The sequence below is a fragment of the Heterodontus francisci genome, chromosome 2 (assembly GCF_036365525.1).
Source record: "Heterodontus francisci isolate sHetFra1 chromosome 2, sHetFra1.hap1, whole genome shotgun sequence".
Classification (NCBI taxonomy): Eukaryota; Metazoa; Chordata; class Chondrichthyes; order Heterodontiformes; family Heterodontidae; genus Heterodontus; species Heterodontus francisci.
The window spans coordinates 107,243,365-107,266,569 of NC_090372.1; the positions used below are offsets into that span (position 1 = coordinate 107,243,365).

At 43.9% G+C, this 23,205-nt stretch overlaps 1 protein-coding gene across 1 annotated transcript in view; it reads right to left on the reverse strand.

Moving 5' to 3' along the window:
* Positions 1-23,205, reverse strand: part of scin (scinderin) — a 164,871-nt gene that overhangs the window by 123,830 nt on the left and 17,836 nt on the right. The window contains exon 3 of the mRNA XM_068009548.1: positions 22,433-22,594. Within this exon, the coding sequence (XP_067865649.1) occupies positions 22,433-22,594 (162 nt within the window). The remainder of the gene's footprint in view (positions 1-22,432; positions 22,595-23,205) is intronic.

A 23,205-nucleotide genomic window follows, 5' to 3' on the forward strand; every position in this document is an offset into this window, starting at 1 on the left:
AATCAAGGAAAGTATTACAGCGGCAGAAAGGACGTTTGAGGACTCGTCTACTGAGGTAGTATGGGCCGAGGTTAGAAACAGGAGAGGAGAGGTCACCCTGTTGGGAGTTTTCTATAGACCTCCGAATAGTTCCAGAGATGTAGAGGAAAGGATAGCGAAGATGATTCTCGACAGGAGCGAGAGTAACAGGGTAGTGGTTATGGGGGACTTTAACTTTCCAAATATTGACTGGAAATACTATAGTTCGAGTACTTTAGATGGGTCTGTTTTTGTCCAGTGTGTGCAGGAGGGTTTTCTGACACAGTATGTGGACAGGCCAACCAGGGGCGATGCCACATTGGATTTGGTACTGGGTAATGAACCCGGCCAGGTGTTTGATTTAGATGTAGGTGAGCACTTTGGCGATAGTGATCACAATTCGGTTAGGTTTACCTTAGCGATGGGCAGGGACAGGTATATACCGCAGGGCAAGAATTATAGCTGGGGGAAAGGAAATTATGACGCGATTAGGCAAGATTTAGGATGTGTAGGATGGGGAAGGAAACTGCAGGGGATGGGCACAAACGAAATGTGGAGCTTATTCAAGGAGCAGCTAATGCGTGTCCTTGATAAGTATGTGCCTGTCAGGCAGGGAGGAAGTTGTCGAGCAAGGGAGCCGTGGTTTACTCAAGAAGTTGAAGTGCTTGTCAAGAGGAAGAGGGCGGCTTATGTTAGGATGAGACGTGAAGGCTCAGTTAGGGCGCTTGAGAGTTACAAGCTAGCCAGGAAGGATCTAAAGGGAGGGCTAAGAAGAGCAAGGAGAGGACACGAGAAGTCATTGGCGGATAGGATCAAAGAAAACCCTAAGGCTTTCTATAGGTATATCAGGAATAAACGAATGATAAGAGTTAGAACAGGGCCAATCAAGGATAGTAGTGGGAAGTTGTGTGCGGAATCAGAGGAGATAGGGGAAGCGTTAAATGAATATTTTTCGTCAGTATTTACAGTAGAGAAAGAAAATGTTGCCGAGGAGATTACTGAGATACAGCCTACTCGGCTAGATGGGATTGAGATTCACAAGGAGGAGGTGTTAGCAATTTTGGAAAGAGTGAAAATAGATAAGTCCCCTGGGCCAGATGGGATTTATCCTAGGATTCTCTGGGAAGCCAGGGAGGAGATTGCAGAGCCGTTGTTGTTGATCTTTAAGTCGTCATTGTCGACAGGAGTAGTGCCGGAGGACTGGAGGATAGCAAATGTTGTCCCCTTGTTCAAGAAGGGGAGTAGAGACAGCCCTGGTAATTATAGACCTGTGAGCCTTACTTCGGTTGTGGGTAAAATGTTGGAAAAGGTTATAAGAGACAGGATTTATAATCATCTTGAAAAGAATAAGTTCATTTGCGATAGTCAGCACGGTTTTGTGAAAGGTAGGTCGTGCCTCACAAACCTTATTGAGTTTTTCGAGAAGGTGACCAAACAGGTGGATGAGGGTAAAGGCGTGGATGTGGTGTATATGGATTTCAGTAAGGCGTTTGATAAGGTTCCCCACGGTAGGCTATTGCAGAAAATACGCAAGTATGGGGTTGAAGGTGATTTAGAGCTTTGGATCAGAAATTGGCTAGCTGAAAGAAGACAGAGGGTGGTGGTTGATGGCAAATGTTCATCCTGGAGTTTAGTTACTAGTGGTGTACCGCAAGGTTCTGTTTTGGGGCCACTGCTGTTTGTCATTTTTATAAACGACCTGGATGAGGGTGTAGAAGGGTGGGTTAGTAAATTTGCGGATGACACGAAGGTCGGTGGAGTTGTGGATAGTGTCGAAGGGTGTTGTAGGGTACAGAGGGACATAGATAGGCTGCAGAGCTGGGCTGAGAGATGGCAAATGGAGTTTAATGCGGAGAAGTGTGAGGTGATTCACTTTGGAAGGAGTAACAGCAATGCAGAGTACTGGGCTAATGGGAAGATTCTTGGTAGTGTAGATGAGCGGAGAGATCTTGGTATCCAGGTACATAAATCCCTGAAAGTTGCTACCCAGGTTAATAGGGCTGTTAAGAAGGCATATGGTGTGTTAGCCTTTATTAGTAGGGGGATCGAGTTTCAGAGCCACGGGGTCATGATGCAGCTGTACAAAACTCTGGTGAGGCCGCACCTGGAGTATTGCGTGCAGTTCTGGTCACCGCATTATAGGAAGGATGTCGAAGCTTTGGAAAGGGTGCAGAGGAGATTTACTAGGATGTTGCCTGGTATGGAAGGAAGGTCTTACGAGGAAAGGCTGAGGGACTTGGGGTTGTTTTCGTTAGAGAGAAGGAGGAGGAGAGGTGACTTAATAGAGACATACAAGATAATCAGAGGGTTAGATAGGGTGGATAGTGAGAGTCTTTTTCCTCGGATGAGGATGGCAAACACGAGGGGACATAGCTTTAAGTTGAGGGGTGAAAGATATAGGACAGATGTCAGAGGTAGTTTCTTTACGCAGAGAGTAGTAGGGGCGTGGAACGCCCTGCCTGCAACAGTAGTAGACTCGCCAACTTTAAGGGCATTTAAGTGGTCATTGGATAGACATATGGATGTAAATGGAATAGTGTAGGTCAGATGATCGGCGCAACATCGAGGGCCGAAGGGCCTGTACTGCGCTGTAATATTCTAATTCTAATTCTAATTCTAAAGAATTGGACATTCTAAGAGGAAGGAAATAGGCGAAAGTTGCTGAATGAAGAAGTTGAATCTAGGACAGAAGTGAAAAAGTTATAATTAGGAAGTTGCGAATAACAATGGAGTGTAGTGTCTGCAGCATCTCAGCATGAGATGAAACATGTTCATTGAGCTAAATGATCTTTCATCAATGCAAAGAGTTTCTGTTCTTATACTATGTCAACTAATAGGTGAATCTTCTTTAATTTGTGTTTGTTCCTTAAGGAATACTGCCAGTGACATCAAAGAAACCTAACATATATATTGCTGTAATTATTATCAACACTAAATAGTTTTTCACAGGTGTCAGGAAGTTCCCAAAATACAATTCCATTCCAAATGTAAAAGGAAGATAAGGCATCACAATTATACAGTCTGAAAATGATGATCAGATTGCACATTTATCATTCCAGCTGAAAACAAAGTGGTTCTTCCAAACATAATACTTTAAATCCAGAAAATATTTTAATTTAAATAAGAAGGATTTGAAGCAGAACATGACACCAAATAAAAAGTCAGAGTGAGGAAAAACATACATAAAACATCAGAGTTAATTGTAGGAATTTTGTAATAGAGGTGAGAAAAGATTAACTTAATGGTTACAACTATTATCATTAGCACAGAATTATGGGTCTATTGACGAGCAAGCCACACCTTAATAAGTAAATTAATTTTAGTTGCATTCAGTTTACTGCATGGCCAACCAGTGCTTTAATCTAGAAATTTATATTATTAGTCGATCCTCATTATTATAATAAAATTGGATACACTGAATTTTCCTTTGCTTTCTTGTGCAGGATAGTGAGGGAAATGGCAAGAAAATGAGACGGTGTCTACTTCAGCTACCCTGCTCTGACCTTAATTTCACTCCCCTTCCTCCCCTAGTACCAACACTGACCGCCTTTCAAGAGCAGGTCAGAGGCAGTATTCTGAGGTGAGTGGCTCTACCACCTACAAGGCACAAGTCAGGAACGTGATGAAATACTCTCCACTTGCCTGGATGGGTGCAACTGTGTTCCATTTAAGAAGCTCAACATCATTCAGGACAAAACAATCCACTCGAACCACCTCCTTATACCTCCACTCCTTCCACTCTGTTGCACCAGCACTGCAGTGTGTACTACCTACAGGGTGCATTGCAGAAACTCACAAAGGTTCCTTTGACAGCACCCCTTAATCCCATGATCTCCACCACTAGATGGACGAGCGCAGCAGGTGCATGGGAATACCATCACCTCCAAGTTCCCCTCCAAGTCACACACCATTCTGACTTGGACACATATTGTCATTCTTTCTTCGTCGTTGGATTCAAATTTTGAAAGCTCTACCGAACAGCACTATAGGAGTACATTCACCACATGCACACCACTGGTTCCAGAAGATGATACACTACCACATACTCAAGGTAAGTTAGGGATAGGTAATATTTGTCAACCTTGCCACATCATGAGAACAAATAACCAAGCAGTCACGTCATTAACAGTGTGACTCCCAAGATTATACAAACAAGGATTGTCCAACATATGGCCCACAGGCCAGGAACCGACCTGCCATAGGTTTCTATCTGGCCCACGGGTATAAACTGTATCTGGGGCAGTTCCTCATCCTCACCAGGGCCCTGTGACTGGAGATGAGAAATGTCCCATTGTCATCTTCTTGCAGACTGGCCTTTTTAAAGACATCGCAAGTCAGTTTCACAGCTGACAGTTGCTTACAGCAGGAACAGCCATTCCCCAACTTCGGACTGATTCGGGGTTTTTTAAAAGCACGCTGGAAAACTCCAATCTGTCTGAAGTTGGGGAATGGCTGTTCCCACTGTCAGCAACTGTCAACTGTGAAACTGACTTATGATGCTTTTTAAAAAAAAACTAATCAACCATCTGTTGAGCACTCCCACTCTACGCAACTGTCAGAAGGGGGGGTGCGCAGAGACAGAAAGGGGGACAGAGAGAGAGAGGGACAGAGAGAGAGAGAGGGACAGAGAGAGAGGGGGACAGAGAGAGAAAGGGAGCAGAGAGAGAAAGAGGGATGGACAGAGAGAGGGAGAGGGAGAGGGACAGAGACGGAGGGGGAGACAGGGACAAAGAGAAAGAGAGGGGGCAGAGAGAGTGAGGCAGATACAGAGAGCGAGTGATCAAGAAAGTAAGTCAATAAATTTGTCTTCTCATTTAAAGCTTCTTCACAAAAATGTGCATTTGTTGCTGTTTTGATAAATAGTAAGATAAATTTTAATGCCTTTATCTTTCCAAAATTATCTCACTGCCCCCCCCCCATGTAATACAAAAATTGTAATGTGCCCCCCACCACACGAAAAGGTTGGACAACCCTGTACTAGACCAATACCAGATAAATAAAATAAAGTAATAAAATCTAGCTGCTAGATTTTTACTGCAAAGTATTTATCCTGTGCTTTGATGAAAAACTCAGAGAAGGTACATATCACAGAACACAGTACCAATGTTCAAGAGTTTACTGTGCTCTAAATCTTCTTAATGGCTGTGAGCCATGAAGCTAGCACACTTGCCAAGTTAGTATATTTTCAAAAAAAAATAACGAGGTAAGTTAGCTTCCAAATATGAACTGGAATTATACTGTGCCCTGGCCATATCCTCTTTTAATAATTTTCTGCCATTGGATTTGTGTCACCATTAGAAGTATGATTCAGGAATGCATAAATTTAACATAATGCTGTCAAAAATAGTTGCTGTTTCAAACTAAGTAACAGATTATATCACAAAAATAGATCTGTACTCCTCACATACAGCTTGTGATAACATTGCCCAGAAAATGTGGTTATTTATCTCAAATAGAGCTTTTCATAGGTGGCTGCCCTTTACTTCCTGGCAGTGTAGTAATGAAAACATGTGTAAAATGTCTCTTACATTTGCCTAAACCACAGCCCCACACTATGAAAGGTGCTTTTATTCACATGTTGCCTATATAAACTATCTTGTTTTCAAAGTACTAAATTTGTTCCTACTAAAAAAAATGAAGTTATATACTTTTAAACAAAATACCATGGGCTAATTTTAACTTTCCCCATGGGATGTTAAACTGCAACTTGCAGATCAGCCACCCTTTAAATACCCAGCTCCATTTTCCTTTCCACTGACTTCAATTGATTTTAATCAGGCAGCGTGTATAACACTCAGCCAATCTGTTGCCACCACATTAAGCTACAATTTGCCTCTACAGTTTAAATTTAGACAGGCCACTGTGTTGCTCATGGTATCCTAACTTTAAACAGCACGGCTGAGAAAAGCAGCAGGACTGCACAAGACTCCAAAGCCCGCGATATCAACTGGTGTTTAGGTTCTATAGAAAACCTCTGTCTGCCTTCACAGGTGACATAAAATATCCCATGGCGCTATTTTGAAGAAGCGCAGAGAGTTTCTCCTTGGTGTCCTGGCCAATATTTATCCCTCAATCAACAATAAAAAGATTATTTGGCCATCATCACATTGCTGTTTATGGGACCTTGCTGTCTGCAAATTAGCTGCCATATTTCCTACATCACAATAGTGACTACACTTCAAAATACTTAATTGGCTGTAAAGCACTTTGGGATGTTATGAAAGGCACTATATAAATGCATGTCTTTCTGTCTTTATAAAATGTCCTCTGTTATTTCTGTAGCGCAGCTCCTGTGTACCAAGACAGTAATACACTTGGGGATGTGGGGGCTGCATGGTCGGGGAAACTATAGATGCAGCCTTTAAATAGCAACATGTGACTGAAGATTTCATCAGCTGGCTTCAGACTCCCTCTCCTAAAATGGATATTGTATGGCACCGCAGGTGCTGGGCTTGCTCCACTTGGCACTCTTAAATGAGTTGAGGGTTTCTGCCTCCACCACCGATCCAGGTAGTGAATTCCAGACACCCACCACCCTCTGGGTGAAAAAGTTTTTCCTCATGTCCCCTCCAATCCTTGTAACAATTACCTTAAATCTGTACCCCCTGGTAATTGACCTCTCTGCTAGGGGAAACAGGCCCTTCCTGTCTACTCTATCTAGGTCCCTCATAATTTTGTACACCTCAATTAAGTCACCTCTCAGCCTCCTCTGTTGTAAGGAAAACAACCCTAGCCTATCCAATCTTTCCTCATAGCTGTAATTTTCAAGCTCTGACAACATTCTTGTAAATCTTCTCTGTATTCTCTCCAGAGCAATTGTGTCCTTCCAGTAATGTGGTGACCAGAACTGTACACAATATTCCAACTGTGGCCTAACCAGCATTTTATACAGTTCCAGCATTACACCCCTGCTTTTGTTACATATTTTCAACATACATATTTACAATATGCGTGCTGGAAAATGAAATTTAGACAAAAAAACTACCCTCCCTATCTCAGAAAGTATATTTTATGTATTTTCTCAAATATTTATCCAATATATTTCTGTTTTGCACTAACTAATAAGAAATGGCCTTTATAATTTGGGCTGAAGAGCAGATTTAGTTTTGTGCTGTAACATTGCCTGTTATGATATTTATATTATCGCAAAATAGGTTTGCTCAACATTTTGAATTCAGACTTGTGTTAGGATAGTGGTGTGATCCTTTGAGAGCAAGGGATAGAGTTGCTGACTTTTGAAGGGCTAATTTGTGTGAATTCTCCTGTGTACTTGTCAGCATCAAGCATCCTTCTGAGCTGAGCGTTAGATGCTATGGTGTATACGGCAGTGAATATGGGATGAGTCCTGCCAAAGTGAGGGTACATTGGTCTATCCTTTTAGAATTTGGGCAGTTGTTTTAGAAGTTGTTTTGAGATAATTTGATACATTTGTCAGTTTCGCGCTGTGTGCAGCTCAGAGCTGGATGATGAGGTGGTACCCTTTGATTAGAGAAATGTTTATATTTGTTCGTAGGATGTGGGGGTCACTGGCTAGGCCCGCATTTATTGCCCATCCTAGTTGCCTTGAGAAGGTGGTAGTGAGATGCCTTATTGAACCGCTGCAGTCCTTGGGGTGTAAGTACACCAACAGTGTTGGTTGGAAGGGAGCTCCAGGATTTTGACCCAGTGACAGTGAAGGTACAGTGATATAGTTCCAAGTCAGGACGGTATGTGGCTTGGAGGGAAACTTGCAGGTGCTTATGTTCCCATGCATCTGCTGCCCCTGTCCTTCTAGGTGGCAGAGGTCACGGGTTTGGAAGCTGCTGTCGAAGGAGCCTTGGTGCATTGTTGCAGCGCATCTTGTATATAGTACACACTGCTGCCACTGTGCATAGCTAGTGGAGGGAGTGAATGTTGAAGGTGGTAGATGGGGTGCCACTCGAGCGGGCTGCTTGTTCTGGATGGTGTCAAGCTTCTTGAGTGTTGTTGGAGCTGCACCCATCCAGGAAAGTGGAAAGTATTCCATCACACTCCTGACTTGTTCCTTGTAGATGGTGGACAGGCTTTGGGGAGTAAGGAGGTGAGTTACTCACCACAGAATTCCCAGTCTGTGACCTGTAGCCACAGCATTTATGTGGCTGGTCCAGTTCAGTTTCTGGTCAATAGTGACCCCAGGATGTTGACAGTGGGGGATTCAGTAATGGTAATGCCATTGAATATCTTGTTGGAGATAGTCATTGCTTGGCACTTGTGTGGCACAAATGTTACTTGCCACTTACCAGCCCAAGCCTGGATGATGTCCAGGTCTTGCTGCATATGGACAGATGCTTCAGTATCTGAGGTGTCGCGAATGGTGCTGAACATTGTGCAATCATCAGTGATCATTCCCACTTCTGACCTTATGATAGCGGGTAGGTCATTGATGAAGCAGCTGAAGATGGTTGGGCCTATTACGGGCAGATAATTAGCCTTGTCATCTAACCCAAGCAATAGAAAATAACCATTTGACGTGATAATGAAGTTGGTGTTGAGACAAGAGATATTGTATGAGTAATTAATGCGTGGCTCAAAGATTGGTGTAGTAGAAGTGGGTTCCAGTTCGTGGGGCACTGGCATCAGTACTGGGGAAAGTGGTGGCTGTACCGTTAAAACGGTCTACACCTGAACCATGCTAGGGCTGATGTTCCAGTGAGCTGCATAACTAGGGAAGTAGAGAGGGTTTTAAACTGAATAGTGGGGGCAAGGGATCAAATTTGGGAATATATGGTAAATCAAGGAGTAGAGACAAGGCAAGAGAAAAAGGTATTAATATGGGAAATGATCAACAGACTGTGACTGGAAGGGACACAGTGTACAAATCTAAGAGTAAATCAGTAGATAAGGCTAGAGGTTACAAAAATAATAAAAGGACACAACTAAAATCTCGTGGCATTCGAAACAAAATAGATAAAGTGAGAGCGCAAATAGAAATAGATAATTATGAACTGATAGCCATTACAGAGACATAGCTGCAGGACAACATTGATTGGGACCTGAATATTGAAGGCCACAGGGCATTCAGGAAGTACTGGAAGCTAGGAAAAGGTGGAGGGGTAGCTCTGTTAATTAATGATGTTATTAGCAGAACAGGGACGGATGACATAGGTTCAGGAGACCAGGATGTAGAAGCAGTTTGAGTAGGAAATCATAAAGGCAGGAAGTCACTTGTGGGAGTGATGTACAGGCCACCTAACATTAACCACACTGTAGGACAGGGTATAAAGGAAGAAATAATGGCAGCTTGTCAGAAAGGTACAGCGATAATTATGGGGGATTTTAACCTACATATAGACTGGAAAAATCAGATGGGCAGAGGTAGCCTAGATGAGGAGTATACAGAATGTTTTCGGGATAATTTCTCAGAACAAGCCATTCTGAAGCCAACCAGAGATCAGGCTATACTGGACCTGGTATTGTGCAATGAGACAGGATTAATTAATGACCTCATAGTTAAGGTGCTCCTAGGTAGCAGCTATCATAATATGATTGAATTTTACATTCAGTTTTAGGGAGAGAAGAGTGGGTCCAAGACTCATATTTTAAACGTAAATAAGGACAATTATGAGGGCATGAAAGCAGAGCTAGCTAATTTGAACTGGCAAATTAGGTTAAGGGATAGGTCACTGGAGATGCAGTGGCAGACATTTAAGGGAATATTTTAAAATACACAAAATAGATATATTTCAGCAAGAAAGAAAAGTTTCAAGGGTGGAACCCGCCATCTGTAGTTAAGAAAACTTATCAAACTTAAATAAAAAGCCTATAATTGCACAAAGATGGAAGGCAGGTCAGAAGATTGGGCAGAATATAAAAAACAGCAAAGAATAACTAAACGATTGATAAGGAAGGTAAAATTAGAGTATGAGAAAAAGCTAGATCAAAATATAAAGACAGATCATTAGAGTTTCTATTGAAATTTAAAAAAGAAAATTTAATAAAGTGAGCGTTGGTCCTCTAGAAAGTGAGTCTGGGGAATTAATAATGGATAATAAGGAGACGGAAGATGAATTGAACAGATATTTTGCATCGGTCTTCACTATTGAAGATACAAGTAACATCCCAGTATTAACTGTAAGTCAGAAAATGGAAGGGAGGGAGGAACTCAAGAAAATTGCAATCACCAGGGAAGTGAAACTGAACAAATTGTTGGAGCTGCGGGCTGACAAGTCCCCGGGTCCTGATGGACTTCATCCTAGGGTGCTAAAAGAAATGGCTAGTGAGAGAGTTGATGCGTTAGTTTTAATTTTCCAAAATTCTCTAGATTCGGAGAACTTTCCGTTAGATTGGAAAATAGCGAATGTAACTCCTTTATTCAAAAAGGGAAGGATACAGAAAGCAGGAAACTTCAGGCCAATTAGCTTAACATTTGTCTTAGGGAAAATGTTAGAAGCTATTATTAAAGACGTTACAGCACAGCATTCAGGAAATTTCAAGGTAATTAGGCAGAGTCAATATGGTTTTGTGAAGGGGATATCATGTTTAACCAATTTATTGGAGTTCTTTGAGGAAGTTACATGTGCTGTGGATAAAGGGGAACCAGTGGATGTATTGTACTTAGATTTCCAGAAGGCATTTGATAAGGTGCCACATCAAAGGCTATTGCAGAAAATAAAAGCTCATGGTGTAGGGGTAACATATTGGCATGGATAGAAGATTGGTTAACTAACAGGAAACAGAGCGTAGGCATAAATGGGTCATTTTCTGGTTGGCAAGATGTAACGAGTGGTGTGCCACAGGGATCTGTGCTGGGGCCTCAACTTTTTACAATTTATATAAATGGCTTAATTGAAGGGACTGAAGGTATGATTGCTAAATTTGCTGATGGCACAAAGAAAGGTAGGAAAGTAACTTGTGAACAGGAAATATGGAGGCTACAAAGGGATATTGATAGGTTAAGTGAGTGGGCAAAGACCTGGCAAATGGAGTATAGTGTGGGAGAGTGTGAAATTGTCCACTTTGGCAGGAACACTAAAAAAGAAGCATATTATCTAAATGATGAGAAATTGCAGAGCTCTGAGATGCAGAGGAATCTGGGTGTCCTAGTGCATCAATCGCAAAAGGTTAGTATGCAGTACAGCACATAATTAAGAAAGCTAATAGATTGTTATCGTTTATCAAGAGCCTGCTGCCATTTCCAGCTCTGCTCAGGCAGGAGACTGATAGGGCCTAAGCAGATGAGGCCTGAGAATTAAAATCTTCCAAGTCTCATGTTGCTGCAGTCTGGAGGGTTTGCCATCTGCCTCGGCCCCAGCTCGCAAAACTTCCACATCGAAATAAATCTAATGTTACGACCAAGTGTGAAAGGTGTCTCGGGGTCTTTTACTGTCTTCACCTGGTCTTATTGTAACAGGGTTTAATTTTAAACACAATGTGTTTTGAGCTCCCCCTTGGTGAACCCTTGTTCACCGCTTTCCAATTATAAGGCAAGAAATGAGCATAAACAGGCTTTCTTTGGTTTAAAGAAGAAAGGTGAAATTTATTAAAACTTAAAACTCTAATTTGGTTAATGCCTACAGATGCACGGCGTGCCCCCGTTAGCATGCATACGTGATACGCACATGCAAATGGAGACAAAAAAGAGCAGAAGAAAAATAAAGTAAAAAAGTTTGAATCAATCTCTGAAGAGGGGTTTTTACTGTGCTTTGAGCTCACTGTAGTCCTTGATTGTAGGTAGATCTTGCTTTTCGTTGGAGCCCAGTATTCTTCTTAAACCTTGTTCACTGTAGGAGACTTTTCTCTCTTGGGGCTCATGTGTCTTCAATGGGTCTTCAGTTCCATGAGAAAGAGGTGGGAGCCAACAGGAGAGTGATCTTTTCAGTCCAGGAGCAAACAGCTTTCTGAGTATTAAAACTCTGTGGCAAGTTCAAATTCAAAAAACTCCAACCACCAGTTAGTCATGTGACTAAACTGAGCTGACCAGGTCTTCTGTATATTGGGGAAGCAGGGACTGAGCCCTTTGTTCCAACACTGTCTGCTAGTATGCAGAAAAGGTCTTTCCAGCGAGGGGCCTGGCAATTCCTTGTGATAGGCACTGTTTTCTTCCCAGCAACAATTTTAAGCTTTAATGTTCCTGCCAAAGTGGACAATTTCACACTCTCCCACACTAATGTTCATGGCGAAATAATGTGTGCCTCATTCTCGGCAGGTGGGGGCCTGCGTGACACTAAGCTTAAGTTTTTGTTTTTATTGCACAGTTCAATGCACAACTGGTCACTTTACATGGCTGTGGTATTGCAAGCTACAGTCATTCTGGGTTTATTTCTGCAGAAGACTGAATGACCATTGTGATAAACACAAACACTTAAAAATAGCTTTTTGACCATCCAACTGAAAAGTCTTAACTGAGAAGATTATTCAGAGGAAACTAAGTTCATTCAGCATACTATGTATAGGTGATTGTGTGAGATACTGAATGCACAGTTAACCAAGCACACTGTATAGTGTTGCATTATGGATGGTGCGGTGTACTTGAATGCTTGATTAATTACTTTTGGAATGACTGGACTATTCAGTATAAAACTAACTGACCATTTCATCCCTCTGAAACCTTGAAAAGTCAAAGTGTGTCAGCAGGCCTTAGGCTTTGGAGGGCTATGATACATTTTAAGTGATTGATTTTCCTGTTTTTAATTGAGTTCCCCACTTTTATCTGAAAGACATTTATCAATTAACTAATTTAGTGGAACTTTACATCTCAGATATGTCAAGCAATCTGCCAACCTCAGTAAAAAATAAATGGCATTGAACTGGAGTCAGATCTTATTTTCAACGAAATATGGGAGAAATTTCCATTACAGAAAAATCTAGTTGGGCTCCCTGACTTCCGAATTCTGCATGTGCAATCTTGGTGGGCAAAGCTCTGTGCTGGGGGCGCAACTTCATATAAAAATACCCCAAGTGTATCTAATATGTTACTTTCTGTTGAGCAAAACATTACCAGTTGAAAAACTAAAGAAAGGGCTCATATTTATATAGGGCGGAACTTTTAACGTCGATAGGCATGCAAGACAGGCAATATCGGGCCTGCTTTTCATTTCCATCGGAACTGATGTTGGTGGTTCTGCCCACAGTTTCATGTCATGCCCTCAAAACATTCCAAATATCTCACATCCAAATAATTAATTTTGCAGTGTAGCTCCTGTTATTTGGGAAAATATGACAGCCAATTCTCAGAACCAGTAAATGAGGGGAATAAGCAATTAGTCTGTTTTTGGTGGCATTGATTCAGGATGGTAATGTTGCCAGGATGACAGAAGAAGTCCCCATTCCCCTTGAAACAAGTCATGGGCTGGAATTTTGTCTTGACGATAGGGGTCTTGATCACCAGCAAAGGCGCCAGCGACAGCCCTGCATCTCCTCCTCTGGGGAAGGTCTGCCAAATCAAGTGCCAATTAGGCACTGAAGTGGACAGCAGCGGGCCTTCCTCGGGATCAAGGACCCCAGCGATGGAAGTCCCGCCTGCTGAGAGCTATTGGCCAATCAGAGACTGGCAGCTCTTTAACTGAGAAGCGCCACTGTGAAGGCGGTGGCTGCTGCCAGTAGAGCACTCACCCGAGGCCTTAAACTCAGGCCACAGGTAAGTCACAGCGAAAGGGTTTCGCGGGGTAGGGGTCGCAGGGAAGGAGGTGCGTGGGCAGGTCGTCAGCAATGGCAGTGGGATAGCTGTCAGTGGGCCCCTCCTTCTCAATGCCAGTTCCCTTGTTCTGGCACTAAGTGCCTTTTAATGAGGGACATCCCCCCCACCCCCGGAGCCGGGAAGCAGCCCACATCGGTTTGGTTGGTGTGCTCCTTGCACGGCGACAAGCCCACTCGCCGCTGGACTAATTCGAGTGGTGGTGGGATGAGACCCTCAATTGGGTATAAATTGTCCACTTAAGGGCTTCAATTGAAAGCTGGGCAGGAAGGCTGTTCATAGGCCTTCCCATCCCAGACCTAATTTGGGTGGAGGTGGGAAGGTGGCGGGGTCCCTCCAACCACCATCCCGCCTGATTATATGTTCTCCCCACCTCCAAACCCAATGCAAGGGAGAGCATAAAATTACCCCCCAAGGAATCTGTTATGTCCACCTGAATAGCTAGACAGGACCTCAATTCAACACCTCATCTAAACTATAGAACCGATGTAAATGCAGGTCTCAGCATTAAAATGTCAGTCTGGATTATCTGCTTAATTAGAGAGTAAAGCTTGACTGTGTAATTTTCTGACTCAGGGGTAATGGTGCTATGAAATGAACCAAGCTAATATTCTGCAGCAATTATGTCAAAGTTATTATTTTTTCAGTGTTGACATCATCACACAGTAGTCTCTGGAGCAGCATGGCAACATAAGTGATGTATCAGTATTTTTACCAGAGGAATTTTACACGGCGGTCAGGCATAGCAGAAGATCACTGATATTGGATCTTCACATACCGCACATTCAACAATATCTGCAATTTTATTTTTTTTAAACGAAAGTAATTCCAAAAGCATTATTTCAGTTTGAGACTGAGGTGAAAGTCAAAATCTCCCCAAGCTTTGCCCTCATGATTTATGAAATTACCAAAATCCCTTGTATCAGTAATCACTCTCAAGTGTCCAGTATTCAGTTTGGGTGGGTAGGGTTGGTACAGCACTCTCACATTTAAACCACCATCTTGTTCCAGTCCATATGAACCAGCTCTGAAATCAGAGATACTGCCTTATTCCACTCATATGCACCATGTCCTGCTGTGCAGTGAGCAGGACTGGGGTGGTTCCTTTGTCACTGCACTCATCTCATGATGCTATTTTGTGTTGTGACACAAGCACAGTGATGCACTGAAGGGGCTCAGCATGGTTGGAGATCACTGGAGCAGATCATTGTTCTGATGGCAGAATATGAGCCTCACAATGCTGCCATGGGCTGTATGAAGAGTGGATCATTTATGCCTATGAATTCCATTGACAGCATCAGACATCCTTGTATGTAATCGATGGCACTCCAGTAAGGTAGAGCTACATTGATGGGTGGGAGTAGTTTAGATATCTTTCTACTTTGACATGATGCAATTGCATGTATCGGAAAAGATAATAAGACCCTTTCATTGACTTCAATTGGGACATGGTGCACACCAGGGACAATAAATTCACAAAGTTCTCCCATTACTCTTATGTTTTGCAAGCTTGACATTCATACATCACTTTTAAAAACTTTCACTGAAAAAAATGGATTGGAAGTTAAGCTGGATAATCGTTAACAGTCTCAACAGTTAAGCTCTGCTTCCATGTCAAATGAGATTTTCTTTCTTTTGGGCCTCCTTATCTCGAGAGACAATGGATATGCGCCTGGAGGTGGTCAGTGGTTTGTGAAGCAGCGCCTGGAGTGGCTATAAAGGCCAATTCTGGAGTGACAGGCTCTTCCACAGGTGCTGCAGAGAAATTTGTTTGTTGGGGCTGTTGCACAGTTGGCTCTCCCCTTGCGCCTCTGTCTTTTTTCCTGCCAACTACTAAGTCTCTTCGACTCGCCACAATTTAGCCCTGTCTTTATGGCTGCCCGCCAGCTCTGGCGAATGCTGGCAACTGACTCCCACGACTTGTGATCAATGTCACACGATTTCATGTCGCGTTTGCAGACGTCTTTATAACGGAGACATGGACGGCCGGTGGGTCTGATACCAGTGGCGAGCTCGCTGTACAATGTGTCTTTGGGGATCCTGCCATCTTCCATGCGGCTCACATGGCCAAGCCATCTCAAGCGCCGCTGACTCAGTAGTGTGTATAAGCTGGGGGTGTTGGCCGCTTCAAGGACTTCTGTGTTGGAGATATAGTCCTGCCACCTGATGCCAAGTATTCTCCGAAGGCAGCGAAGATGGAATGAATTGAGACGTCGCTCTTGGCTGGCATACGTTGTCCAGGCCTCGCTGCCGTAGAGCAAGGTACTGAGGACACAGGCCTGATACACTCGGACTTTTGTGTTCCGTGTCAGTGCGCCATTTTCCCACACTCTCTTGGCCAGTCTGGACATAGCAGTGGAAGCCTTACCCATGCGCTTGTTGATTTCTGCATCTAGAGACAGGTTACTGGTGATAGTTGAGCCTAGGTAGGTGAACTCTTGAACCACTTCCAGAGCGTGGTCGCCAATATTGATGGATGGAGCATTTCTGACATCCTGCCCCATGATGTTCGTTTTCTTGAGGCTGATGGTTAGGCCAAATTCATTGCAGGCAGACGCAAACCTGTCGATGAGACTCTGCAGGCATTCTTCAGTGTGAGATGTTAAAGCAGCATCGTCAGCAAAGAGGAGATCTCTGATGAGGACTTTCCGTACTTTGGACTTCGCTCTTAGACGGGCAAGGTTGAACAACCTGCCCCCTGATCTTGTGTGGAGGAAAATTCCTTCTTCAGAGGATTTGAACGCATGTGAAAGCAGCAGGGAGAAGAAAATCCCAAAAAGTGTGGGTGCGAGAACACAGCCCTGTTTCACACCACTCAGGATAGGAAAGGGCTCTGATGAGGAGCCACCATGTTGAATTGTGCCTTTCATATTGTCATGGAATGAGGTGATGATACTTAGTAGCTTTGGTGGACATCCGATCTTTTCTAGTAGTCTGAAGAGACCACGTCTGCTGACGAGGTCAAAGGCTTTGGTGAGATCAATGAAAGCAATGTAGAGGGGCATCTGTTGTTCACGGCATTTCTCCTGTATCTGACGAAGGGAGAACAGCATGTCAATAGTCGATCTCTCTGCACGAAAGCCACACTGTGCCTCAGGGTAGACGCGCTCGGCCAGCTTCTGGAGCCTGTTCAGAGCGACTCGAGCAAAGACTTTCCCCACTATGCTGAGCAGGGAGATTCCACGGTAGTTGTTGCAGTCACCGCGGTCACCTTTGTTTTTATAGAGGGTGATGATGTTGGCATCGCGCATGTCCTGGGGTACTGCTCCCTCGTCCCAGCACAGGCATAGCAGTTCATGTAGTGCTGAGAGTATAGCAGGCTTGGCACTCTTGATTATTTCAGGGGTAATGCTGTCCTTCCCAGGGGCTTTTCCGCTGGCTAGGGAATCAATGGCATCACTGAGTTCCGATTTGGTTGGCTGTATGTCCAGCTCATCCATGACTGGTAGAGGCTGGGCTGCATTGAGGGCAGTCTCAGTGACAGCATTCTCCCTGGAGTACAGTTCTAGGTAGTGCTCAACCCAGCGGTCCATCTGTTTGCGTTGGTCAGTGATTATGTCCCCCGATTTAGATTTGAGGGGGGTGATCTTCTTGATGGTTGGCCCAAGAGCTCTCTTCATGCCATCATACATTCCTCTGATGTTTCCGGTGTCTGAGGCCCGCTGAATATGGCTGCATAGGTGTTGCCAGTAGTCGTTTGCGCAACGCCTAGCTGTTCTTTGTGCAGTACTTCTGGCTGCTTTAAGTGCTGCGGATGTTAAATCGCTGGGGGCTTTCTTGTAGTTCAAAAGTGCAATGCGCTTAGCGGCTATGACAGGTTCCAGCTCTTCATTATGAGATTGAAACCAGTCTGCATTTCTCTTCGCACTTTTGCCGTAGGTGGTCAAAGCTGACTCATAGATGGCGTCTCTGATGTGGGCCCACTTGGTCTCAGCATCCCCTGTGGGAGTGTTTTGAAGGGCTGTTACAAGTGAATTTAGAAATTTTTGTAACAGCTGTGGGTGAGAAATTCTGCTCGTGTTGATGCGCGGGTGGCCCTTCTGCTTGGAATGATGCAACTTCTTTGGTCTGAGTCTAACCTTGCTGCACACCAGGGAGTGGTCGGTGTCGCAGTCCGCACTGTGGAAGCTGCGTGTGATTTGAACACTGTTTAAGGCGGCTCGCCTTGTGACAATGAGGTCTAGCTGGTGCCAACGACGTGATCTTGGGTGCCTCCATGAAACCTGGTGACAGGGTTTAGTGTGAAAGAACGAGTTGGTGATGCAGAGGTTATGATAGGTACACAACTCAAGCAGTCTCTGCCCGTTCTCATTCATCCTTCCAACGCCATAGCGCCCAAGGCAGGAGGGCCATGAGTCATGGTCGGCCCCAACCCTGGCATTAAAGTCCCCCAGCAGGAATAGGTGTTCGGTGTTGGGGATGCTGCTAATGATGTTATGGAGTTGTTCATAGAACTGGTCTTTAGCTTCAGGTGCGGAGCAGAGTGTTGGAGCACAGATGCTGAGTAGGTGTACTGGACCAGAGGTGGTGAGCAGTCGGATGGACAGTATGCGTTCCGAGCCATTTGAGGGAGGCTCTATCATGCTGAGCAAGGAGTTTCTGATGGCGAAGCCCACTCCATGCTGTCTTGGTTCTTCAGGATCCCTGCCCTGCCAGAAGAAGGTGTAGTCTTGCTCTGCTAGAGAGCCACTCGCGGGGAGGCGAGTCTCCTGAAGTGCTGCAATGTCCACATTGAATCTACTGAGCTCGTTGTTAATGATGGCGGTCTTCCGAGAATCGTTGATTTGTGTAAGGTCTTCCGACAGGCCAGGACACATAGTTCTGACGTTCCAGCTTGCAAAGCGAAGGGCTGGTACCTTCTTTCCTTTTTTCATGTTGTTTGGTGCGGTATATCAGTCCACCTTTCGGGCAATGACCCTGAGCTCCAAGCACCCATTGAAGCAGGCAGACTGTGGCGGGACAGAACCTTATTGACCGGGGGCTGCCCGGTTTGAGGCTGGCGGTAGCTGTCCAGTGATGTGCAATGACCTCTCCCACCGACAAAGGCAACCCGTGGCGCCCAGTTTCTACGCCAATTTATCTGGACTTATAACCCGTAACTGCTGCCTTCCGTGTTGTTTCAGTCGCTGTGAGGCAACTATGGAGTGACCTCTCCATGGCGCATGCCTGGGCAAATTTATGGAGATTGAGAGTTGCCCAGTCGTCAAAACCCCCCTCTCGGCCTTTCTGGTGGGGTCCAAAGGAGTGCAGGACACAACGTTTGGCACCAGTATGGCTGCAGGAACTGCCGGAAACATGCCAAAGGTGACACATGACCGCCTACGGGGTTCCGCTCCGGATTTTCTGTTAGGGTTTACTCCCTTAGCCTTGGTCTCTCCCGAGACGCCCACAAGGCAGTGGGGTTGTTGGGGCAGAGGGAGGGGGTGGGGGGGGGGGGTGCAGGGGAAGGGGGTGCGGGGTGAAGATGGTGCGAGGGGGGGGCGGGCTGGGACGGGGTTGTGAGGGGGTGAGCTGAGAGGGTGGAGCAGGGAAGGGGACGGGGGTGGGGGGGGGTGGAAGGGGGGTAAAGGGGGGGGAAGGGGGGGTGGAATCTGGTGCAGGTAATAAGCCATTTCCTCAGTGCCCACCATCGACGTCCGGAAAGCTCATCCACGTCCTTCGGGAGGTGAAGCATCATTTGGCAGACTTAGAGGTGATTACATTTGCTAAGGGTTTTTTTTTTGCAGTGGTTTAAATAAAGGCATGCAGCATTGCCGACAGTGCGCTGCAGATGCTCTCCGAGCCATCTCCCGCGGGCGCTTTGAAGTTGCGGCCGGGGGGGCCGTTCGTGGATGTTTTGGGTGTTCGGGGCACCTTTTCACAGGACTTCTCTCGGGTCCCGCAGCTCCTTCTTCACCTCAATGGACTTACCGCATGCCGTGGCTGCAGACACTCTGGACTGTGAAGACAGCAGGATCGGAGATTGAAGTATCGGCAGCTGTGCTCGTCAGTTTCATCCGGATCAATTTCATTGAGAAAACAAAGAGCAGGTGTGGCTGGGGGAGGGCAGTGGGCCCAGGTAAAATACACTAAACTAACTGTTAACTTTTAGATAGGGCTAAAATGAACTGATTTAAAGAGCCAGGGGAATTTAAACAGTTTAAGAGGGCAGATTGGGGGAGAAAACGTTAGGGATGGGAGCAGATGGCCATGGATAGAGTTGAACAGCAAGGGAGCTTCCTAGGGAGCTTCCAGCCCAGGAGCCATCTTGAACCATATGAGATTTATCCTTATGGTATTAGGCATCACATGAATCCCTCAAGTGTATTACACCCTTAAGAGAATGTTTTTCCCCAGTACAGCTGCTACCTGATTTACTGCCATTTTTCCTGAGGCTAAATCTATTAATGACCCAAAGTATGTGTTTTCCATTTGCAACCAGGATAGTGGATTTTGAATTGTCAATTATCTGCTGAGCTGGTTCTGCCCTTGATGGTGACCATTTTGATCTTTTGATATTGGCATTGATATTACATATGTATGGTAAGTTGTCTTTTTTCCTTTGCTTTATTTTTGAGTCTCAGGCTTTAGCATGGGAGCAAAACATGAAATCTCAAACAGTCAAGGATAGAATTGAAACTATTATCACCTCATAATATAGTTTGCCAATATAACAAGATATCTAAGATATACAGCAAACATAAAACAGCCTTCCCAATCACTGCAGGCACTTAAATCAAAGAACAAAAGTGAGGGTAGATCAACAGTATAGCTGACCTTTTTAGATCAGAGTACCTTTGCCTAAGGCACAGAGCAAGATGACATTAGCAGCAATGTGTTTCCTTTGCATATCCTGCTGACAGAAATATTGTTGCCATATTCACCAAATCCTATAACTCTTTCCTAGGTAACCAATCATTTAAAAGTCAAACCTGTTGGAGTTGTTTGAGGATGTTACTTATAACATTGATAAAGGAGAACCAGTGATGTGGTGTATTTGGATTTACAGAAGGCTTTTGATAGGTCCCACACAGGTTAGTAAACAAATTAGAGTACAAGGGATTGGGTGTAATATACTTCAATATATTGAGAATTGGTAAACAGACAGAAAGCAGAGAGTAGGAATAAATGATTCATTCTCAGGATGGCAGGCTGTTACTAGTGGGGTACCGCAAGGATCAGTGCTTGGGCCACAGCTACTTACAATCTGTATAAATGACTTGGATATGGGGACCAATTGTAATATTTTCGAATTTGCAGATGACACAAAACTAGAAGGGAATGTAAGTTGTGAGGAGGATGCAAGGAGGCTTCAGGGGGCTTTGGACAGGCTAAGTGAATAGGCAAGAACATGGCAGATGGAATATAATGTGAACAAGTGTGAAAATAGCCACTTTGGTAAAAAAACAACAAAAAGGCAGAGTATTTTGTAAATGGTGAGAGTTTGGGAAGTGTTGATGTCCAAAGAAACCTGGGTGTCCTTGTTCATGAACCACTAAAAGCTGGTATGCAAGTGCAGCAAGCAATTAAGAAGGCAAATGGTGTGTTGACCTTCGTTGCAAGGGGATTTGAATACAGGAGTAAAGATGTATTGCTTCAATTCTATAAAGCATTGATGAGACCACACCTGGAGTACTGGGTACAGTTTTAGTCTCCTTGTCTAAGGAAGGATATACTTGCCGTAGAGGGCATGCAATGGAGGTTCACCAGACTAATCCCTGGGATGGCAGGGTTGTCTTATGAGGAGAGATTGCAGAAATTGGGCCTGTATTCTCTAGAGTTTCGAAGAATGAGAGGTGATTTCATTGAAACTTACAAAATTCTTACAGGGCATGACAGGGTGGATGTGGATAGGATGTTTCCTTGGGCTGGTGAGTATAGAACGAGGGAACACAGTCTCAGGCCATTTAAGACTGAGATGAGGAGGAATTTCTTCACTCAGAGGGTGGTGAATCTTTGGAATTCTCTATCCCAGAGGGCTTTGGAAGCTCAATCATTAAGCATGTTCAAGACAGAAATCGATAGATTTCTGAATACTAACCACATCAAGGGATATGGGGTTAGTGGGAAAAAATGGTGTAGAGGTAGATGATCAGCAGTGATCTATTTGAATGGCGGAGCAGGCTTGACAGGCCGCATGGCCTACTCCTGCTCCTATTTCCTATGATCCTATAAAATTATAGTAGAGAGATGATGAGATTAGTTACAACAGAAGGGCTGTTCACAAAATTAAGAATCACAAGAAAGTAGACTACATTAGAATAGATCATATAGTTTAACGTGCTAATTTAGGTCCCTAAATATAATTTTATATTTGTATTAATTTGTACAAATTTACATTTATAATATTGGTGTACCATCCAATGCTGTTGCATTGTAAATATCACTCTCAGTTTTAAAAACAATGTATATGCCTTCAGCCTTCTTTGGATTTCATTTTACTACAAAAAATGTATAGTTTTATAGTTCATCCTGAGCCAAAGAATGAAAATGGTATTGAGTAATGTCAACAAAATTACAGTAAGAAGCTGTACAGTGTTCAGGCATTGTAAATAATCTCCACGCTCTGTTGTGTATTTCTCCCACTTAGCAGCACTCAAGGGCAATTAGGGATGTGCAATAAATGCTGTCCTAGCCAGCAACACCCACATCCCATGAACGAATAAAAAAAAGCAGTGTGAATAAAGTGAAAGATACTAAAAGTACAGGTAAAAGGCATCAAGAGAATCAGAAAAGATTATTGTTTTGAATTATAGTTATGCCACAAGATTCTTCTTAACTTACCGCCCCCAGATCGATGATGAAACAATCTCCTTTATTAAAACTGGCCCAGTCGAGAGGAACCTCTGTTGCTCTGACAACCCTCCTGCCTTTAATATGCAGCAATCTCTTTGCAGAGAGGTCATTTGTAACGACATGTGTAAACCCAGAAGCCACACCACCAGCCTAAGATAACAAGAGAAACAAACAAATGTAAATTTATTTTTATGTGTGATAGGTTATGCAAACATAAGAAATTAAGAAGAAACTCATTAGAAAACCAATTTAACAAAAACTATAGGTTTAAAAAAAAGGATTTTTTTCATGTTTAGCTGTAAAAGTCAACATACTTTTGCCTGGTTATGCCTCAGGTAACCACAGCCTGCAGAACAGTAAGGACAAACAGCTCTACCACAACAGCATGTTTGCTGCTCGTGCAAGTTTGCATTCCATAAAAGGCACAATGGGCCAGCATTTCAGTGTTAATGACCACAATGGCACATCAGGCAGCTCTGCAATGTTGACACATTATTTGCCAAGATTTTACAAAATTGTCTGCTCTGCTGAACTTTAAATTATAAACTATAGTATTTCCACATACCAGTTATTGGACAGTAGCTATACTGTTACATACTTGAAGAAGTTGCAAATGAAGAGCTCCTGCAGAACTTTGTAACTGCCAATGGAAGTGATCACAAAATGTGACTTGGGGGAAAAAAAAGTCCAGCTTCTTTGGCTTGGTTAACCATCTTGTGGATAGGCTGGATGTATGTGGAAAAGACTTGATTCTTCCACTT